Source organism: Balaenoptera ricei, chromosome 19 (genome assembly GCF_028023285.1).
Source record: "Balaenoptera ricei isolate mBalRic1 chromosome 19, mBalRic1.hap2, whole genome shotgun sequence".
NCBI classification, from domain to species: domain Eukaryota; kingdom Metazoa; phylum Chordata; class Mammalia; order Artiodactyla; family Balaenopteridae; genus Balaenoptera; species Balaenoptera ricei.
The window spans coordinates 60,719,565-60,737,271 of NC_082657.1; the positions used below are offsets into that span (position 1 = coordinate 60,719,565).

The 17,707-nt window shown below is 52.4% G+C and overlaps 1 protein-coding gene across 15 annotated transcripts in view; it reads left to right on the forward strand.

Annotated features, from left to right (window-relative positions):
* GSE1 (Gse1 coiled-coil protein) overlaps positions 1 to 16,700 on the forward strand; it is a 421,108-nt gene extending 404,408 nt beyond the window's left edge. For 13 of the 15 annotated variants that reach the window (XM_059905626.1, XM_059905628.1, XM_059905637.1 and 10 more), the window contains 8 exons: positions 792 to 1,405; positions 2,567 to 2,679; positions 2,900 to 3,170; positions 4,951 to 5,064; positions 5,855 to 6,220; positions 7,716 to 7,991; positions 11,937 to 12,040; positions 12,756 to 16,700. In XM_059905626.1, the coding sequence (XP_059761609.1) occupies positions 792 to 1,405; positions 2,567 to 2,679; positions 2,900 to 3,170; positions 4,951 to 5,064; positions 5,855 to 6,220; positions 7,716 to 7,991; positions 11,937 to 12,040; positions 12,756 to 12,890 (1,993 nt within the window). In that variant the 3' untranslated portion in view covers positions 12,891 to 16,700. The remainder of the gene's footprint in view (positions 1 to 791; positions 1,406 to 2,566; positions 2,680 to 2,899; positions 3,171 to 4,950; positions 5,065 to 5,854; positions 6,221 to 7,715; positions 7,992 to 11,936; positions 12,041 to 12,755) is intronic. The other 2 variants (XR_009499162.1, XM_059905627.1) reach the window with 2 other exon arrangements.
* Positions 16,701 to 17,707: the final 1,007 nt, after the last annotated feature.

Below are 17,707 nucleotides of genomic sequence, written 5' to 3' on the forward strand. Positions count from 1 at the left end.
GGCTTCCCTTAAAAAAACAGATAAACTTCGGAGAAACGGCAGCCACGTAGCCCTTTGGAAGGTGAATGTTGTTTTAAACGCACCGAGGAAAGGCACTTAGTTCGGCTTCGGGGCAAAGCTGCGTGTCTGACCGAAGGTCCCCTCTGGCTCCCTGCCCGCCTGCGTGTGAGGGGCGCGCGCTCCGGCAGGTGGCCTGGCGCCCTGGACAGGCCCCAGCCCGGGCCTTGAAGACCCTCTGGGCGTAGCTGCCGGCTGTGAGGGGGTCCACGGAAACAGGTCTAGGCCGGGTGGACCCCAGAGGCCGGCCTCTTGCTGCTGTGTGTGAGCGCGGAGGAGAGAGGAGGCCGGCCCCCTCGCTAGCGGCTCCCCGGCTCCCCTTCGTGTGGCTCGCCTGGAGGTGGGGTCGGGCCGGGGGCGGGTCTGTTCTCAGCGCGCTCGGAATTCCGGAAGCGGTGGGACAGGGTGAGCTGCTGTGAGGTCGCGGGTGAGAGACGGGCTCCAGCGGGCCTGGCTGGGCCGAGACTGTCTCTGTGCCCTAGACCCGCAGAGCCCACGTCGGGCTCCCTGTCCTCTCCAAAGCGGGCCTGCACACGCCTGCCTCGAGCGGTCCACAGAGAAGGTGGCGGAGCGGAAGGCCCGTCCTCCCTCCAGCCCTGGGACGTGGCCCAGAGGAGGCCTGCTCGCTCCTCCAGCTCTGGCCGGCTCGGGGTTCCCGGCAGGCGGCCTGGGGGCCGGGGTGGCTGGCGCGCCCGGGCCCTCGCGGCTGATGGCTGCTTCCGCTTCCTTCGCAGGCCGGGACCAAACCGTCACGAGCCGGGAGGCCGCGACGCCCCGCAGCACTTTGGCGGCCCCCCGCCCCTCATCTCACCCAAGCCCCAGCACCACTCGGTGCCCACGGCCCTCTGGAACCCGGTGTCCCTGATGGACAGCACGCTGGAGACACGGCGCGCCCCCGAGGGCCACCCTCTGCACGGCCACCCCGCCCCGTTTGAGCCCAGCCGCCAGGCGGCCGTCCCGCTGGTGAAGGTGGAGAGGGTCTACTGCCCCGAGAAGGCGGAGGAGGGACCCCGGAAGCGAGAGGCCGCCCCCCTGGACAAGTACCAGCCGCCGCCCCGCGAGGCGGGGGGCCTGGAGCAGCAGGCCTTCCCCCCCGCGCCCGCGCACTTCCTGGCGGAGCTCGAGCCGTCCACCCAGACCGTCCTGGGCCAGCCCCGGGCCTCGCTCGCCCCGCCGGCCCCCTTCGGGGAGCCCCCCGGGCCCCTGAAGCCAGGCTCGCCCTACCGGCCCCCGGCGCCACGGGGCCCCGACCCCACCTACGTCTACGACGAATTGCTGCAGCAGCGCCGGCGGCTGGTCAGCAAGCTGGACCTGGAGGAGCGCCGGCGGCGGGAAGCCCAGGAGAAAGGTCTGGTCTCCCTGGCGGCCCCGGCCCTCCCTTCTCCCTCGTGCTTTCTGCCCTGGGGTCTCAGTAGCTCCAGGGAGCAGGTTCACTGGCTTCTGCCTGACACTTCTGCTGGGGAGACAGATCCGGGCCCCTCGTCTGTCCTGCCACAATGCGCGTCATCCCGAAAAGCCAAATCGTAGCCTGTCTGTGAAAACAGTTCCACAGGCACGCACAATTAATAGGTGATGAACAGAGGCCAGTAAGACAGTCTGAAGTACTAACAGCGCAGCGTAAAGGGGAGGAGGCTGTTGAGAGCGCGGCCCGGGGCCCGGCGGGGACTCCTCTCCTGGGGCTGCCGTCCCAGTTGCAGGCGGTGGGCGGCCCGGGCGGGGGCGGGAGCTCTGGCCGCCTCTCCTTTCTGCCCCTGCACAGGGTGTGGTGACTCAGCCAGCGGCACCCTGGGTTCCCCAAAGAGCCACGGAGAACAGGCGAGCAGGCCCAGGGCAAGCATGGCTGTCCCCCACCTTCACCCCCTGTCAGACCAGGAGGGATCAGGGGTCCAGACCAGTTTCTTCTGCATGGTGTTGAATTCAGCCTCTCAGCCAGTAGCGGGGGCCAAGGCCGAGTCAGTCTTGGTTGGTCTACGTTGTTGGTCTAGGCTAGATTTAGAGCCCCAGAAACATTTTTCTCCTCCACTCACCTTGTGAAAAGGCGGGGGGAGAGCCCCGGTGCCCTCGGGTGCAGGGGTTCTGTTCTCTGCACAGGAGTTTGCATGCATGCTCTGTACCTTTGAGGGGACGGGGACCTGAGTGTGCCTGTCCCCTCCCGAGCAGGAGGGAGCGGATGTGCACAGACAGCCTTGGGCTGCCGTGGACGTGGCCCCGGGCCTGTGTGATGAACGGTCCCCTGCTGGGGGATCGGTGTTGGCCAGGAGACCGCCTGGTCACTTGTGGTCTGTGGATCCAAGGGAAGCCTGGTGCCTGCCTTCTGCCCCCCACCTGCCAGCCCTGAGAAGCTCTAGGACTAGGGGTTAATGCACATTTCCACCTGGGGTGAAAGGAATCTGGCTTTGGGGGTGCTCAAAGGGCAGTAGGGCCTGGCCTGCCAGGTGGAGTGCCCTGTGTGTGCCCACTGGAGAATTGAGGCTCCCTGCCCAGCTGAATAGATCCGTTCCACCTCCAGGATACTACTACGACCTGGACGACTCCTATGACGAGAGTGACGAAGAGGAGGTCAGGGCCCACCTCCGCTGTGTGGCCGAGCAGCCGCCCCTCAAATTGGACACGTCCTCCGAGGTATCTAGGGCTCGTCGCTGCGGTCAGGCTCTGGGCTGGGCTGCTGGCACCCACCTTGGTGCCTGCCTCTGGGCTTTCCCACAGGGCCCTCCTTCTCCCAGGCCCGGCACGGAGTGGCCACGGCACAAGAGCTTCGAGGACCCCAGGAGGGGCCCCTGGGTCAGTGGAAGCACGCCACTGCCAGTGGTTTCAAACTCATTTGTTTTCTTTCCCAATCTAGAAGCTAGAGTTTTTGCAACTTTTTGGCTTGACCACCCAACAGCAGAAGGAGGAACTGCTGACCCAGAAGCGGAGGAAGCGGCGGCGGATGCTGAGAGAAAGAAGCCCGTCGCCCCCGACGGTTCAGAGCAAGCGGCAGACGCCTTCGCCGAGACTGGCGCTGTCCACCCGCTACAGCCCCGACGAGATGAACAGCAGCCCCAACTTCGAGGAGAAGAGGAAGTTCCTGACCATCTTCAACCTGACCCACATCAGCACTGAGAAGAGGAAAGGTGAGGCCTGGGTGGGGCGGGGCCTCGCCAGGAGGGCTGAGGGTCTCTGAGGAAGGAGGCGGGGCCGCGGGCTCCTGGGGGCGTCCTGGGACTCTTGGGCTTCCTCCTGGCTCCCCTCTGTTCTCTCAGACTTGCCCCACTATCTCTGCCGTCACACTTCTCTCTGTCGGAAACTCGCATGGCCCCCTTCAAAGCCTGCTTTGTCTTGTCTCATCCCGGGTGGAATTGAAGATGCGCTCGTGTTCTGTGTACAGCCCACCGTGAGCTTGATGCCTGCTCTTGTCCCTTGTCAGGTCTCCCAGCACCTTCAGCCCGGCCTGGGTGTGGGGCGGACGTGCGCCTTCCCGAGCAAGGTGCTCAGGCTTCTCAGTAGCGGGCGTTTTCTCTTGGCGGCTGCTCTCGCGGCCGCTGGGCTTCGCATTCTGACGGCAGGAGGCTTGGGGGGGTCCGTGGCAGCTGGGCAGAGCCGACACCCACTGTGAGTGGACGGTTTGCCCTGAGAGATGCTTCCAGATCGGCCTGGCCACCAAGGGCCATGTCGGGGCTGACTCTTGGGCTGGAGTCCACGGTGCAGGAGGAGTGGTGCGGTCTGAACACTTTCTGGGGCATCTGCTTCCTTGGTCTGCCGCTCACGCTCGCTCAGTGCCAGGATGGTGGCGCGGGTGAAAACTAGGCCTTCCTGGGGTACACACCCCCACGTTGCCCTTGCTGGTACTCGCTCACCTCTTTCCAGAAGGAAGTCAGAGGAAAGCAAAAGTGCTTCTTGGTCATCTGGTTGCTTTCACTTATTTCATCAGCGGGGGTGTAGCATTCAGTTTTTGTGTTGAACCAGTGAGCTGGAATTCTTGCTTTCTCTTGAGGGGGCAGTGACACGATTACCAGCGCAAATCCCTGGGAACGTGCATAGTTTTGTTTGTGAAGAGCATCTTTCTGCCTGACTTAATTCCTGGAGGAAGCCGCCGGTGATGTGGCCACTTAAGTTTCAGTCCGTGAGAGGCCCCTGAACTGCGGCGGGAATCTGTGGCATCAGACGTCACCGGGTCGGTGTCCCTTTTCCCTAAACGGCAGCCATCGTGGGATTCGCACTCGCATGGCAGGTGGCGGGGAGGAGACTGTGTCAGGAAGCAGCCTGTGCTTCCCAGGGTTCTGTGGGGCTCTTCGGGCTTGCTTCCTCTGCCGGGGCCAACTTTTTTCTCTTTTAAAATTTATTTATTTATTTTTGGCTTTGTTGAGTCTTTGTTTCTGTGCGAGGGCTTTCTCTAGTTGTGGCGAGCGGGGGCCGCTCTTCGTCGTGGTGCGCGGGCCTCTCACTATCGCGGCCTCTCTTGTTGCAGAGCACAGGCTCCAGACGCGCGGGCTCAGTAGTTGTGGCTCACGGGCCTAGTTGCTCCGCAGCATGTGGGATCTTCCCAGACCAGGGCTCGAACCTGTGTCCCCTGCATTGGCAGGCAGATTCTCAACCACGGCGCCACCAGGGAAGCCCCTTTTTTCTCTTTTAAATAAGAATTCATCCCCAGAAGCTCGCAGGTACCAGTTATTCACTGCACACACACAGCTGTTCTCGAACACACTTGAAATGTTATGTAGTAAAAGCTGAGAGGAATCTGGGCTCGTGCAAAGTGCAGTTTCTTCCTCTAAACCCAGCCTGTCCCCGTGGCTTTGTGTTTCTCGTTCTAAAGGACTCGCGCCTGCCGGTCGCGGCCTGGGCTGGACTCTTGCTCCCCTTCCCTCCCAGGAACAACACGATCCTCTTGTTAATCTCGGGCTGCTTTTCTCATAGACAAAGAGAGACTTGTTGCGCTGCTCCAGGCCGTGAAGCAGAAGGCGCTGTCGGCCGCGGCGGCAGACCCGCTCAGGAACTCTCCGAGGGACAGTCCTGCTGGGTCCCTGAGCGGTAAGGCCAGCCCCACCCGCCACCGCCCGGGACTGTCCCGGGGGCTGCCCAGGGTCGGAGGCCACCACCCCAGGTCGTCTTCCTCCTGGACACAGCGTGTGCTTCTTTCTCTCCATCTCTCTCTCAAGCTTCCTGCGCGTGGGAACGATCTCCTCGGCCGGAGCGTGAGCCTTGGCAGTTGGGGCTCAGAGGGTTCAGGGGGAGGGTCCCGGCTGCGGCAGACCGTGCCCGGTGGTCAGCGTGGCTCTGGCCACCATCCGTGCGCCCAGCGGTGGCTCGGGTCTCAGCACCTGCTGCTTGGGCTCTGTGCTCCTGTCCACCCACCCTTCGCTCTCTTCCCGGTGTCTTTGTCTTGCAGGCCCCTCCAGTACCTGCTTTCACACCTTCTGTCTCTCTCTTTTGTGGCTCTGACTCTCCTGCACTGTCCTGCTGACGGAGCAGGAAATCTTGTTGGTCCGGCGCTGTTCTCAGCTCTTAATTGGATCTTTCTGGTCGGGTCGGGCTACGTAACTTCCTGCCTTTTGGATGACCGGAAGCGACTTGCTTCTTCCTTCCTTCACATGCTGCTGCTGCTTCTTCTCAGATGCCCTCCTGGGGCACCTTTCAAGGGTGGCCTTGCTGCTAAACACACCCCGTCTCAGACCACACAGTGCACACTGATCTTTAATCAAATGGCTCCGGAGTCCGGGTCCTTTGTCCTAGGTCTTCATTTAGTGGAAGCTCTAGACATCAGGGTTGGCCCGTTCACACTGCAGGTCTTAACACGTTCCTCACTTTCTGTCTCTAAAAGAACCAGCCACGCAGCAAGCCTCTCTGGATACGGAGAAGCCTGTGGGCATCACTGCTTCCTTGTCTGACGTCCAGAAGGCCACGGAGCCTGGGAGACTGGAACAGCTCCGGCCCCAGGAGCGAGTCCAGGAGCCAGCGCCCGCCAGCGGTGAGAAAGCCAGGCCGAGCGAGACCCCTGGGGGCAAGAAGAGCCTGAGCATGCTCCACTACATCCGGGGCCCCACGCCCAAGGACATCCCCGTGCCGCTGTCCCACGGCATCAACGGGAAGAGCAAGCCGTGGGAGCCCTTCGTGGCGGAAGAGTTCGCGCATCAGTTCCACGAGTCCGTCCTGCAGTCCACCCAGAAAGCCCTGCAGAAGCACAGAGGTAACGAGGCCGCCTGGCTTTGTTGTGGAGCGCCGCTCAGGGTGCGTGAGGTGCCTGGCCATAGAGGCAGGTTCTGCCTCTGCAGGTCCAGTGTGGGGCACCACTTGGAGCGGGTGCCCGGGTGCTGCTGGTCCGCGGACCACACGTCAAGGAAGCTTAGCAAGAGAGGCCATCTGAATTTAATAAGGCCCTTCGAGGAGCCTTTTCAGCAAAAACAGGATCCATGCCTTCTACACCTGAATGATCTCCCAGCTTCCCCTACAGACTCACCTGGAAACCTCCCTGTCCTGTGATAACTAGACCCAGCGAGCACTTTGTGTGACATACTGGTTGCTCCAGCCCCATGTGTGAGCCCCCAGATTCATGCCCCTTGGACATTTTGGTAGGAATCACTGCAGGTCAGAGAACAGGGGTCAGTACATTTCACTGCCACTGAATCAAAGGTTCAAGTTGATTAGAAAAGAAGTCTCAGTGATTAAATCACCACTGAGTGTAAAATAAATTTCTGTATACTCCAGTAGCCAGAAGAAAGTAATGTGGTTATCATGCCAAAACCTGTAAAAGAAATTTTATTACTGCAACCTAGAAAAGCTGACTAGGTAAGTAGCACTTTTAGACATACAGGTCTGACGTCAGTATCCTTCAGGTAAATTAATGCTGTCAGCAGAGATGAAATGATACTCAAAAAGCAAAGGGCAGTGGTTTTTGCAGTGATCTTAAAAAAAAAAACTCTCCAAGGCAGTAGGAGCACTTTATTGGAAGTTTGTTGTGAATCCACTGACTGCCCGAGGCTGCTGTCCACGCGGGGAGGCAGCTTGCACCTGTTAGACCACCAGCAGCAGGGCCACAAGGCAGAGCGGACCTTGTCTACACAGGCCCCCACCAGTTAGCGGCCTCCTGGTAGCTGGCAGGGCACGGGGTGTGTTCAGGGACTGGAGCGCCTGCATTTCCTGAGGAGCGGGGGCTGATACTTACTGAGGGCCCACTGTAGACCAGGCTCAAACCCACAGTTTCACAGAACACGATGTCGAAGCTCAGGGCCTAACACAGCTGAGCTCGTACACGTGGTGCGATTAATTGACTCCAGGCCTGCTGCTGTCTTATTTATGGCTGCAGTGGGTCTTCGTTGCTGCGTGCGGGTTCTTTAGTTGCGGCAAGCGGGGGCTACTCTTCATTGCAGTGCATGGGCTTCTCATTGCAGTGGCTTCTCTTGTTGCTCAGCATGGGCTCTAGGCGTGCGGGCTCAGTAGTTGTGGCTCGTGGGCTGTAGGGCGCAGGCTCAGTAGTTATGGCGCACGGGCTTAGTTGCTCTGCCTGCTGCCGTCTTTATGGCTCTTTTCAGCCCTGCTGATGGTGCCGTCTTTGGTCTCCGAAGGGCACAGGCCTCACCATGCTTCGTCTTGTCCGCGGGGAGACCTCAGTCACGCCGACTCTGTCGCCTGCCTCCAGCACAGGTCCCCGCAGGCCCTGTGACGAGCCGTCTTCTCCTCCCCAGGAAGCGCAGCTGTGCTGTCTGCAGAGCACCACAGCGTCGACGCCTCCGTCCACTACAACCTCCCCGAGCTGCGGCCCTCCAGCCGGCTGCCTCTGCCCCAGCGCGACGGGCAGCAGGAGCCCCCCGCCGGGAGGAAGGGCCCCCTGGCGCAGGAGATGGACCCGGACTCAGAGGAGGAGGAGGAGGACGACGGAGAGGAGGACGACGAGGACCCCCCCAGGCGCAAGTGGCATGGGATCGAGGCCATTTTTGAAGCTTACCAGGAACACGTAGAAGGTATGCAGGGGAGCGGGAGGCAGGCCCAGGCGAGGGCCCAGGAAAGACAGGGAAGGAACGCTTAATAGGCCAGTCGGCGCCACATTTTGTCGCCAGGCTGGGGACTGTTTCTAAGTCACGGCACTAGCGCTCGGGGTTCTCGGGGTCCCTGGGCCACAACTAGGCGGAAACACCGGAAGGTACGTCTCCGTCAGCCGTTTCGCCTATTTCCAGAACCGTTCCTCGGGCTTCTGTGGGTGCTCGGGCTGGCTTACAGGGGCAGTTCCTCACCGACAAACCTGAGGCCCTCCTCACTGGAGGAGTTTAAGCACCAGGCGCCTGTCCCCACTCAGCGTGACAGCGCAAACCTGGGCCTGCTCGCCCTCTGCTGTCTTCCATTGCACTTCTAAACGTTCTATCAGTCCTGACACTTGTGGCTACGTACAAGGGTCCTGGAAGGTGCAAAGTTGCTTCACTTAGCCGAGCCCCACGTGGCCAGGCTGCTCACGTGTGCAGCATCTCGGCGACGTGGCGGTGTCCCCCACATGCTCTGTGGTCCTCCTGGACCAGAGCTTTGTACAGGAGGCGAACCCTTGTTGGCCACCAGCATGTCAAAACCCAGGCCACTGCCACTCCCAAATTCTGTTTATTACCATATCATACAGGAGTCTTAATTTTTATCATGAATATCATCATTTCAAATATTTTAAAGTAAGCATTTTAAAACGCGCCAAGTACAATCAAAAGGAATGCCCACATAGCCACAACCAGTGTCAACTCCTACATTTTGTTTATTTACTTTCTATTGACATGTATAGTTGATCTACAGTGTTGTTATTTTCAGGTGTGTAGCAAAGTGATTCGGTTATGCATTCAGTTCTTTTCCATTATGGTTTATCACAGAATATTGAATATAGTTCCCTGTGCTATACAGTAGGATCTTGTTTACCCTATTTTATGTATAGTATCAACTCCTACATTTTGCTTCCTTTTCTCCTTCAAATGGAACCCTCATTTTGAATTCATTAAGTACATACATATCCAGAAGGATATGTGTTAATAGCATTCCTTTTTATTTTAACAGAGTGAAATGTATCCATCTTTTCTGGGTTTATTTTTTGGTGCCTTGTTGGAATTCCTTGCCTACCCCAAGGACACGATAACAAATGCATTTCCTTCTAAGTCTTCAAGTTCTGCTTTTCTCTTATGCATAGAATTCATTTCTGTGGATGGAGTAAGGTAGAAGTGTAACTCCTCTTTCCCACCCAGACAACCAATTATCCTGGAGGTTTATGGGGTACCCTCTTCCCCATGGGCTGTGCTCCTGGCAGGCAGTGTACTCCCCACGTGCCCAGGCCTGTCTCTGGGTGCTCTCCTGGCCTGTCCCTGTGTCACTGCCGTAGCTTTGCAGCTCCCCATTGTCTGGAGTAACTCACCCTGACTTTTCTGACAGCTCAGCTGTTCTTGGCCCTTGGCTTTCCTGGTGAATTCTAGGATCGCCTTTTTTGTTCCACCCAAAAAACTCCTGTTAGATTTTCAGGTACACTGAATTTATAGATTTGGGGAAAATGGACATCTTTGATGGTGATGTTATTCCACCTATGAATATGGCGTTTAAATTGTTAAATCATTTTTGTTCCGTGAGCCGTTGACTTTCCTTTTATTAGACCTAGTTTTAGGTATCACTTAGTTGTTGTTACTGGGGATGTTTTAGTTTTTGTCATCCCTTATTCCTTAGATGATCATAGATGATCAGGCCTGCCAATAAAAACTTTCGTTCTTTCCCTTTGAATTTGTATACATTTCCTTTTTCTTGTCATGCTATATCGCCTAGGATCATTTGTAGGCTGTTGAACAGGGACACCTGTGGGGCTCTTTTCTGTGAAACTTTACAAGCGCTCCAGTAAGTTGCTGCTGAGTTTTCTGGTGTGCGGTTGTTGAAAGTCAACTAATGTATTTTCTAGATTTACTGAGATGACAACCTTGTTTTTCACCTATTGATGTTTTCTGATGTTGCTTACTCCTTGCTGAATTTGGTTTGTTAGTACTTCTAAGATTTTTAATTTATGTTCTTAAGTGGTATTAGATTGATTTTATTGTACTTTACCCTGCTATCATGATTGTTCTGGCTTCTATAAAATCAGTCAGGTAGCCTTCCCTGGTTTCCACTCTCTGAAACACTTCGTATAAAGGAGGGATTTATTCTTTTTTTTTAATTGGAGTAGGGTTGATTTACAAATGTGTTAGTTTCACGTGTACAGCACAGTGATTCAGTTATGTATGTACATATATATCTACTCTTTTAGATTCTTTTCTCATATAGGCCATTACAGAGTACTGAGTTCCCTGTGCTATACAGTAGGTCCTTATTAGTTACATATTTTACATACAGTAGTGTGTACATGTCAATCCCAGTCTCCCCAATTTATCCCTCTCCCCACTTTCCCCCCAGTAGCCATAAGTTTGTTTTCTACATCTGTGACTTTATTTCTGTGTTGTAAATAAGTTCATTTGTAGCATTTCTTTAGATTCCACATACAGGTGATATCATATATTTGTCTTTTTCTGTCTGACTTCGCTCAGTATGACAATCTCCAGGTCTATCCATGTTGCTACAAATGGCATTATTTCGTTCTTCTTTATGGCTGAGTAATATTCCATTGTATATAGGTACACATCTTTATCCATTCCTCTGTCAGTGGACATTTGGGTTGCTTCCATGTCCTGACTATTGTAAGCAGTGCTGCAATGAACATTGGGGTGCACGTATCCTTTCGAATCATGGTTTTTTCCAGATATATGCCCAGGAGTGGGATTGCTGGATCTTATGGTAATTCTTTTGTTTTCTCAGGAACCTCCGTACTCTTGTCCATCATGGCTGCACCAACTTATACAGGAGGGTTCCCTTTTCTCCACACCCTCTCCAGCATTTATTGTTTGTAGATTTTTTGATGATGGCCATTCTGACCAGCGTGAGGTGGTACCTCATTGTAGTTTTGATTTGCATTTCTCTAATAATTAGTGATGTTGAGCATCTTTTCATGTGCTTTTTGCCCATCTCTGTGTCTTCTCTGGAGAAACGTCTATTTATATCTTCTGCCCTTTTTTTTGATTGGGTCGTTTTTTTTTATATTAAGCTGCAGGAGCTGTTTGTATATTTTGGAGACTAATCCCTTGTGGGTCTCATTATTGCAAATATATTCTCCCATTCTGTGTGTTGTCTTGTCATTTTGTTTATGGTTTCCACTGCTGTGCAAAGCCTTTAAGTTTAATTCAGTCCCATTTGTTTATTTTTATTTTCGTTACTCTAGGAGGTGGATCAAAAAAGATCTTGCTGCAGTTTATGTCAGAGAGTGTTGTGCCTATGTTTTCCTCTAAGAGTGTTATAGTATCTGGTCTTACATTTAGGTCTTAATCCATTTTATTTTTGTGTTAGGGAGTGTTCTAAATTTCATTCTTTTACATGTAGCTGTCCCACTTTTCCCAGCACCACTTATTGAAGAGACGGACTGTTAAAGCAGGGGTTTATTCTTGAAGGTTTGAAGTCACTCTCCTGTTAATGAAGTCACTCTCCTGTTAAAACCAGGCTCAGTATCTTTTGGAAAGGCAGAGATTTTATTTTACTCATTAAAATTTTTAACAGCTTAAATGTTTTCATACCTAACCCTTATCTTTTTATCTTTCTTTTTGAAAAATGCATTTTAAGGCCCATCATTTATCCTTAATTACTTCCTAACCTGTATCCCTTAAAATTGCCTTTCGATGCTAGATCCTTGGTCCTCATTCCACTGGGTTGGATTTACTTTAGTGATACTTACGTACTTACCAGCATGATGGAGAGGGCTGGGAGCAGTGTGGTCCAAAGGAGAGGACTTTGCTGGCTGCTCTAGAGAGAGGGGAACACTCTCCAGGCCTGTGGCCCCTGCATACAGGAAATGTTTCAACATCGCTTGTCTTTCTTTTCAGAGCAAAATCTAGAGCGGCAGGTGTTACAGACGCAGTGCAGGCGGCTGGAGGCCCAGCACTACAGCCTCAGTCTCACGGCCGAGCAGCTCTCCCACAGCATGGCGGTGAGTCCCAGGGCACCACACGTGGGGGCAAGGAATGAAAACTGGCTCCTGGGGGTTTTTCTTAAACACATAATGCTTATTTTTGTTCAGCCTTTCGAGTCTGGGTTCAAGAGAACACCCATACAGACAAGTTTTGAAGGGAAATTTTGCCCTTGAGAGATCAAAACAGTCTCAGGGGGGAAATTCAGGAGTCAGTTGAATACCAAAGATTTACTAAGGAGGGAAGCGTCATTCATTTGCAGACTGTTGATCCTGGAAGGGTGACCATGCTGTGTATATGTGCCTTCGGGGGAATTATTTATTGCCTGTGGCAGTCTCCCCCTCCTGTGATTTGCTCAGGAGGATGGAGGGAGGAAAGCTCTTGAGGCGAGTCAGACCCCCGCCGCCAGGCTCAGCCCTGCAGCTGTGCTTCCTCCCGCCCGCGGGATGGGGGCTTGTCTCCGATTGGGTCTTACACATCTTGGCCGCTCCTGAAGCAGCAAAAGTTTTACAGCGGCAGGGCTAATTTTTCAGATCTCAGGGTTGAAGCTGAGACAGCACCGGACACCGTTCCTATGGGAGCGAGCAGGTACCGTAAGAATCCGAAACCACGGGGATAGTTAGAACTGGTTCTAAGTGCTGCAGGTTGGCCTGCGGCGCATTCAGGCGTCCCGCACACACGTTTCCTTACCGCGTGAGATGAGTGTTTTACGTGAATTTCTCTCTCTCTCTCCAGGAGTTGAGGAGCCAGAAACAGAAGATTGTTTCAGAAAGGGAGCGACTCCAGGCAGAACTGGATCACTTACGGAAGTGCCTTGCGTTGCCTGCAATGCATTGGCCTAGAGGTTACTTTAAGGGATATCCTAGGTGACGGTTTCCCTTGCACTAGGCCGAACCTATAGTATAGAAATATTATTATCTATTTTATTACCTTGAATATTTAATATTTTTCACTGGGAGGTTTGAAGCTTAAAAAAATGAGAATGTGCCATGCATGAAGCAAAGGATTCCAGGCTCCAGAAAAAAGAACGAACTCACCTTGACTTCAATGCAACTGAATCGCCTTTGTAATTCAGCGAGCAACCCCTGTAGAACACCCAGTTTTTTCTTTTTAAAGGCAGTTTTATTCTTTCCCCACGTCATGATTTTTTAATCTGAAGATGAAAGGCTCCATTACCAACACTAGAATTCAATCACTTCTGGCCCCTGGGGTGTAAGATTGGATGGACCGTTGGTATTGTGTCTTGTGTTGCCATGTTGCTAGGCCTCGAGAACCCAGCTTGCTCTGGCTGCAGGGGGTGGTGGCCGGTCTCGGTCCTCCCCGGGGCTGAGACCTACTTCAGTGGAAGGAAGGTGGGGTGCATTTTTAAGTAAAGGGCTTATTTGTTTCAGTTACTTTTCTGCAAAATTTTCTTCAAAGCAACAGGTCCTACGAGCACACAAAGCAACAGTACTGAAGCCTCACCCAAAGGCTTTTCCCCAGAAAAGCTCTTATCTTACCTAAAGATAAAGCGAATCAACAAACTGAAGGTACCTTTTTATTACTTCATGGGGGAAAATGTACAGAGCTCTATGTACACATTTATTCACACCCACCAGATTGTTACTGCGGTAGGGGTGTTTTCATACAAACGTAAATTTTTGAGAGGAAAGTCAAAGGTGCTTCAGCCTTGTACTGTGTATATATATTAAAAAAACAAAGTTTTGTATGTTTTTATTACTTTAATTATTGTTATAAAAAAGCCTGCCATTTTTAATATGTGGTTTGGAGGGATTTTTGTTGTTTGTTTTCCTGTTTGGGGGTTTCGTTTGTTTTTTGTTTTGTTTTTCTGGGCAAAAAAAAAAAACCTTGCTTTTAGTGTTTGTACTGCTGCTGGTCAGGACATTAAGATATTGAAGTGTTTTTAAAAAAATTAAAGAAGAAGAAAAGTAAAAGAGCTTACCACTGGCGCCTATGCGATCACTTCATTTTTGAGTTGCACCAGAGTGATGTAGAAAGCCACGGTTACGTCTTACCTCCTCCTGCGCCCCTCCCCTGCTCCGGACAGCAGCCAGTTCACCACAACCCATGCTACGAAGCGAGGAGGGGCGGGCTCCAGTGGCCGCCAGGTGGACGCTGTGTGTGCACCTTCACGCGCGCAGGCGCACACGGGCTTCGTTAAAAGAGCCTTTGAGGAAGGGAGCGGCTGCTGGGACAGGATGCTGAGGTGTCTATACAGCAGTCTGCGCAGGTGCAAAGTAGAAACTGTATAGGGTTTATTTATTTAGATGCAAAGCTTTGTACCAGCCTGAAAGTAGGGTGAACAATGTCTGCGCAGAATTTCTCTTCTTGGACTGACTGACTGTGCCAACCACAGGAGCGGCTAGGAACGGGGATGATCGTTTCATTGCGAAGCATGGGAGGAGCCCTCCCTTCTTGCCCCAGTTATTGCGGGTTCAGGCAGTGTGAAAACTAGATCAGTAAGGCATCTCTTGCCCAAATGGGCCTGAACCAGAGGCCAAAGCAGCCAGTGGCTGGTCTGCCCGGGGGGAGGGGAGGGGAGGGGACCCGAGCATCACGCCCTGGGCCCGGGGAAGGGCTGGCTGACCTTCAGGAAGGCTACTCACTGTGATCAGTGGCCACGCCCTCGGCCCCAGACCTTAGCTGCGCGGAACAGCTTGCTGGCAGATGGCATTGTGTCACTTTATCTGTTCCCACACAGTTTGCTTTGTATGTCTGCCAAGAATCTTCGTTATTAGCAAACTCACTCAGACAAAAAGTGCCGCCAGTATTATCAGCAGTCAGCAAGTGCTTTTCTCTCTACAGAAACGACTTGACGAGAACTAAGGGCTCTTCTGGGGGCCTCCTCCCCTGCAAAGCCACAGAGAGCGCCATGTGCCACAGGTGGCGACAGGTGTTGAGAGGGAGCCCCACTGCCAACGATCAGGGCAAAACGTCACTGAATTTCTCTACCTAAAATCTGCTTGCTGTCTCTGAAGGCCTAAGGGTTACATCTTAACACTTCCCCCCCAGTCCTCCTTCCTCCGTAGTAGAAAATGTCTGGATGCCTTTGCTCCTCGGCTCTGGTAAGGGTCCTGGCCAAAAAGCAAAGGGAAAAGTAGATCTGATAACTTGCACAGCCCCATCCTGTTACCACCTGAGGGGAGCGCCTGTGTCTGCTGGTGTTTCGTTGCTTTTGGGGAGGAGGACTCGGCATGAGGTTAAAGGGATGCCTGCCCAGGGGGTGCGACTGTGTCACTGAGCTAGAACTAACTGCCTTCCCCCTGCCCGGCCTCTGAGCTGCTCCATCACTCTGCTTCCCCATACTCCCACCTACCTGTGAGGGTCTCTGAATATTCTAAGGCTCAAGAAGTAATAGGACAATCAATCAGAATATAACTACAAACCCATAAGGCAACATGAATAAACTAAGAAAAAGGTAACGAAAGTGCACCAGAGACACAGTACCCAATCTTGGGGGTTTTTTGGTTCCATTCAATAATTAGTTTTATAAACTGAAAACACTTATTCTGAAAGAGCATGGTAGCAGCAGAGCCTCTTTTCAGTTTGGGCTTAAAAACTGACAGAGAAACAGAGAAATATGGAATCCCTGAAGCTTTTTGTTCAGCTGTTTTACATTGAGTTTGAAAGACAAAGTTCAGAAGTACACCACATTTGCTCTAGAACTGATCATGGAACTTCCGTGTCAGTATTTTTGTGAACAGTCCTTCACGACCTGTGTCTTCCCATGGCACCTGGGAGAGACGGCTGCCATCTGCCCTCTGAAGGGGGTTTCGCTAAACCTGTGCGGGATCCCTTCCAAAAGTGAGTCGTGTGGTTCTGCATTTAATCACATCATTAGCAACCCAGAGCTTTCCCCCAAACTTGGCGCCACAGGTAGAAACAAGCCAAACTGACATGAAATATCATAATCTTAATCCATTATCTCAGATAAGTGACCAAGATACGCTCTTCAAAAGCTAGTCTATATTCTAAAGGAAACAAAACACTTAATTGGCATTAACATGCTAATAGATTATACACCCTCAGGGAAACTCAAAGAATATTAAAAGGAGCCCACACCTTCAGCAAAGTAGCGAAGCATTAAAGTATTCTAACAGGAAATCTTAAGTTTGTATGTGGGATGATGTTTCGTCAAGTAGCTCACAATGCTGTCACATCTCCAAAATTAGATTGCATACCCGCCTTTCCCTCTGGGCCACGGCTTAAAAGTGTAGCAAGTTCCAGGGACCTGCCACCAGATGGAGATGGTCAGCACCGCGATGCTGTTCATCGTACAGCGTGGATTAGCCACTTCGCAGCAGCCCTGTCCTCTCCCAAGTAACCACACTATCGACTTTACTACTTGCAGTAGCCTGTCCCCAACTTTCTGATGCAGCGCTTAACCTTAACTCCTTAACTCTGCCTTGACCCGAGGAAGACCACGCTAATCAGTCGTGTTACTTTGTATGTACCTGTGCTTAACTGCTAGAACAGTCAACCAGTACATGGAGGGAGGAGGAACGGTGCCTCGGTCACTCTGGGGGGCAATTTAGATGCTGTGAAATTAAACCTGTTCTAAGTGTACTTGTTTGAATTAACTGTATTGTAATATTATTTGTTGAATGTAGTAATTAGGTATTTATGAATATATTGCTGTAATTTCTGACAACATCCAAAAAATAAAATCTTCCTAAATCATCTTAAGAGAATAATCTTTTCTATGTTATAATAAGGCCAAAAAATAAAAATAAGAGCTCAACGATTACACAGCTTTACAGGTAAAGTGTGAAGACAGATTCATCTGTGCCTCAGCCAGGTTTTAAGAGAAGGGGATTCACGGTGAGATCTGACATAAACAGGACTCCTGAACCGCCACAGTAACGTGTGGTTTCATTCTACAAGATTCCCCAGATTAAATCTGAAGGATTCTGCGAAAGAGAGAGATGAAAAGACAAGTCCTGTCATCTCTTAAGTGATGGAGACCAGGTCTTCTGGGTCCTCATCCCTCCATGTGCAGCCCTTCGGTGCTTAAACAATAGCTGCTTGTGAGAGGGACAGCTGGGTACCCATCTGGGACAGAGGAATAGTGCTCGAGTAACTTGAAGTAAGTTTGTATTTTAAACACTGAAGGGTAAAAACACCAGCAGATATTCTTTAGGCCCAGTTGATCACGCACGTACACCCTTCATAACCCTCGAGATGGCATGTGACTGCTTTTGACGGACGGCGCTACCACTGGAAACCAGCTGGTTACTGAACCTACTCATTACAGGCCTAGAGGATCATTTCCCGCCGCCCGCCCTCCCCCTCCCCCCCCCAACCCCCGCCCGAGGTAATGTACTTTCTGTAAGGGACTGAGCCATGCTAGCGCTGAAACTTTTCCTCCTAGGGCAAAAAGCCAATACCGTTACCTGAGCCACTGCTGCCTAGAACTCTCTTCCCCTCAGTCCATCAAGAACCACGTCACAGGCCCCACTTTTCCCCCTGGCATCGTGTCTTCAGCTTCACTCACACACTCGATAACAGAACTCATTTTCCTCCGACTTTCCTCTTGCTGATAAGCAACCCTTTAGGGCCTTACCCAGAAGCAGCCAAGAGAACGAGAGATACCCAGAGTGTCGGTCGGAAGTTCACAGTTGCCTGCTAAACCTCTCAAGTTTGGTCCATCAGATCATTCTAGCCACTTGGCCTGCTCCTTTGCATGG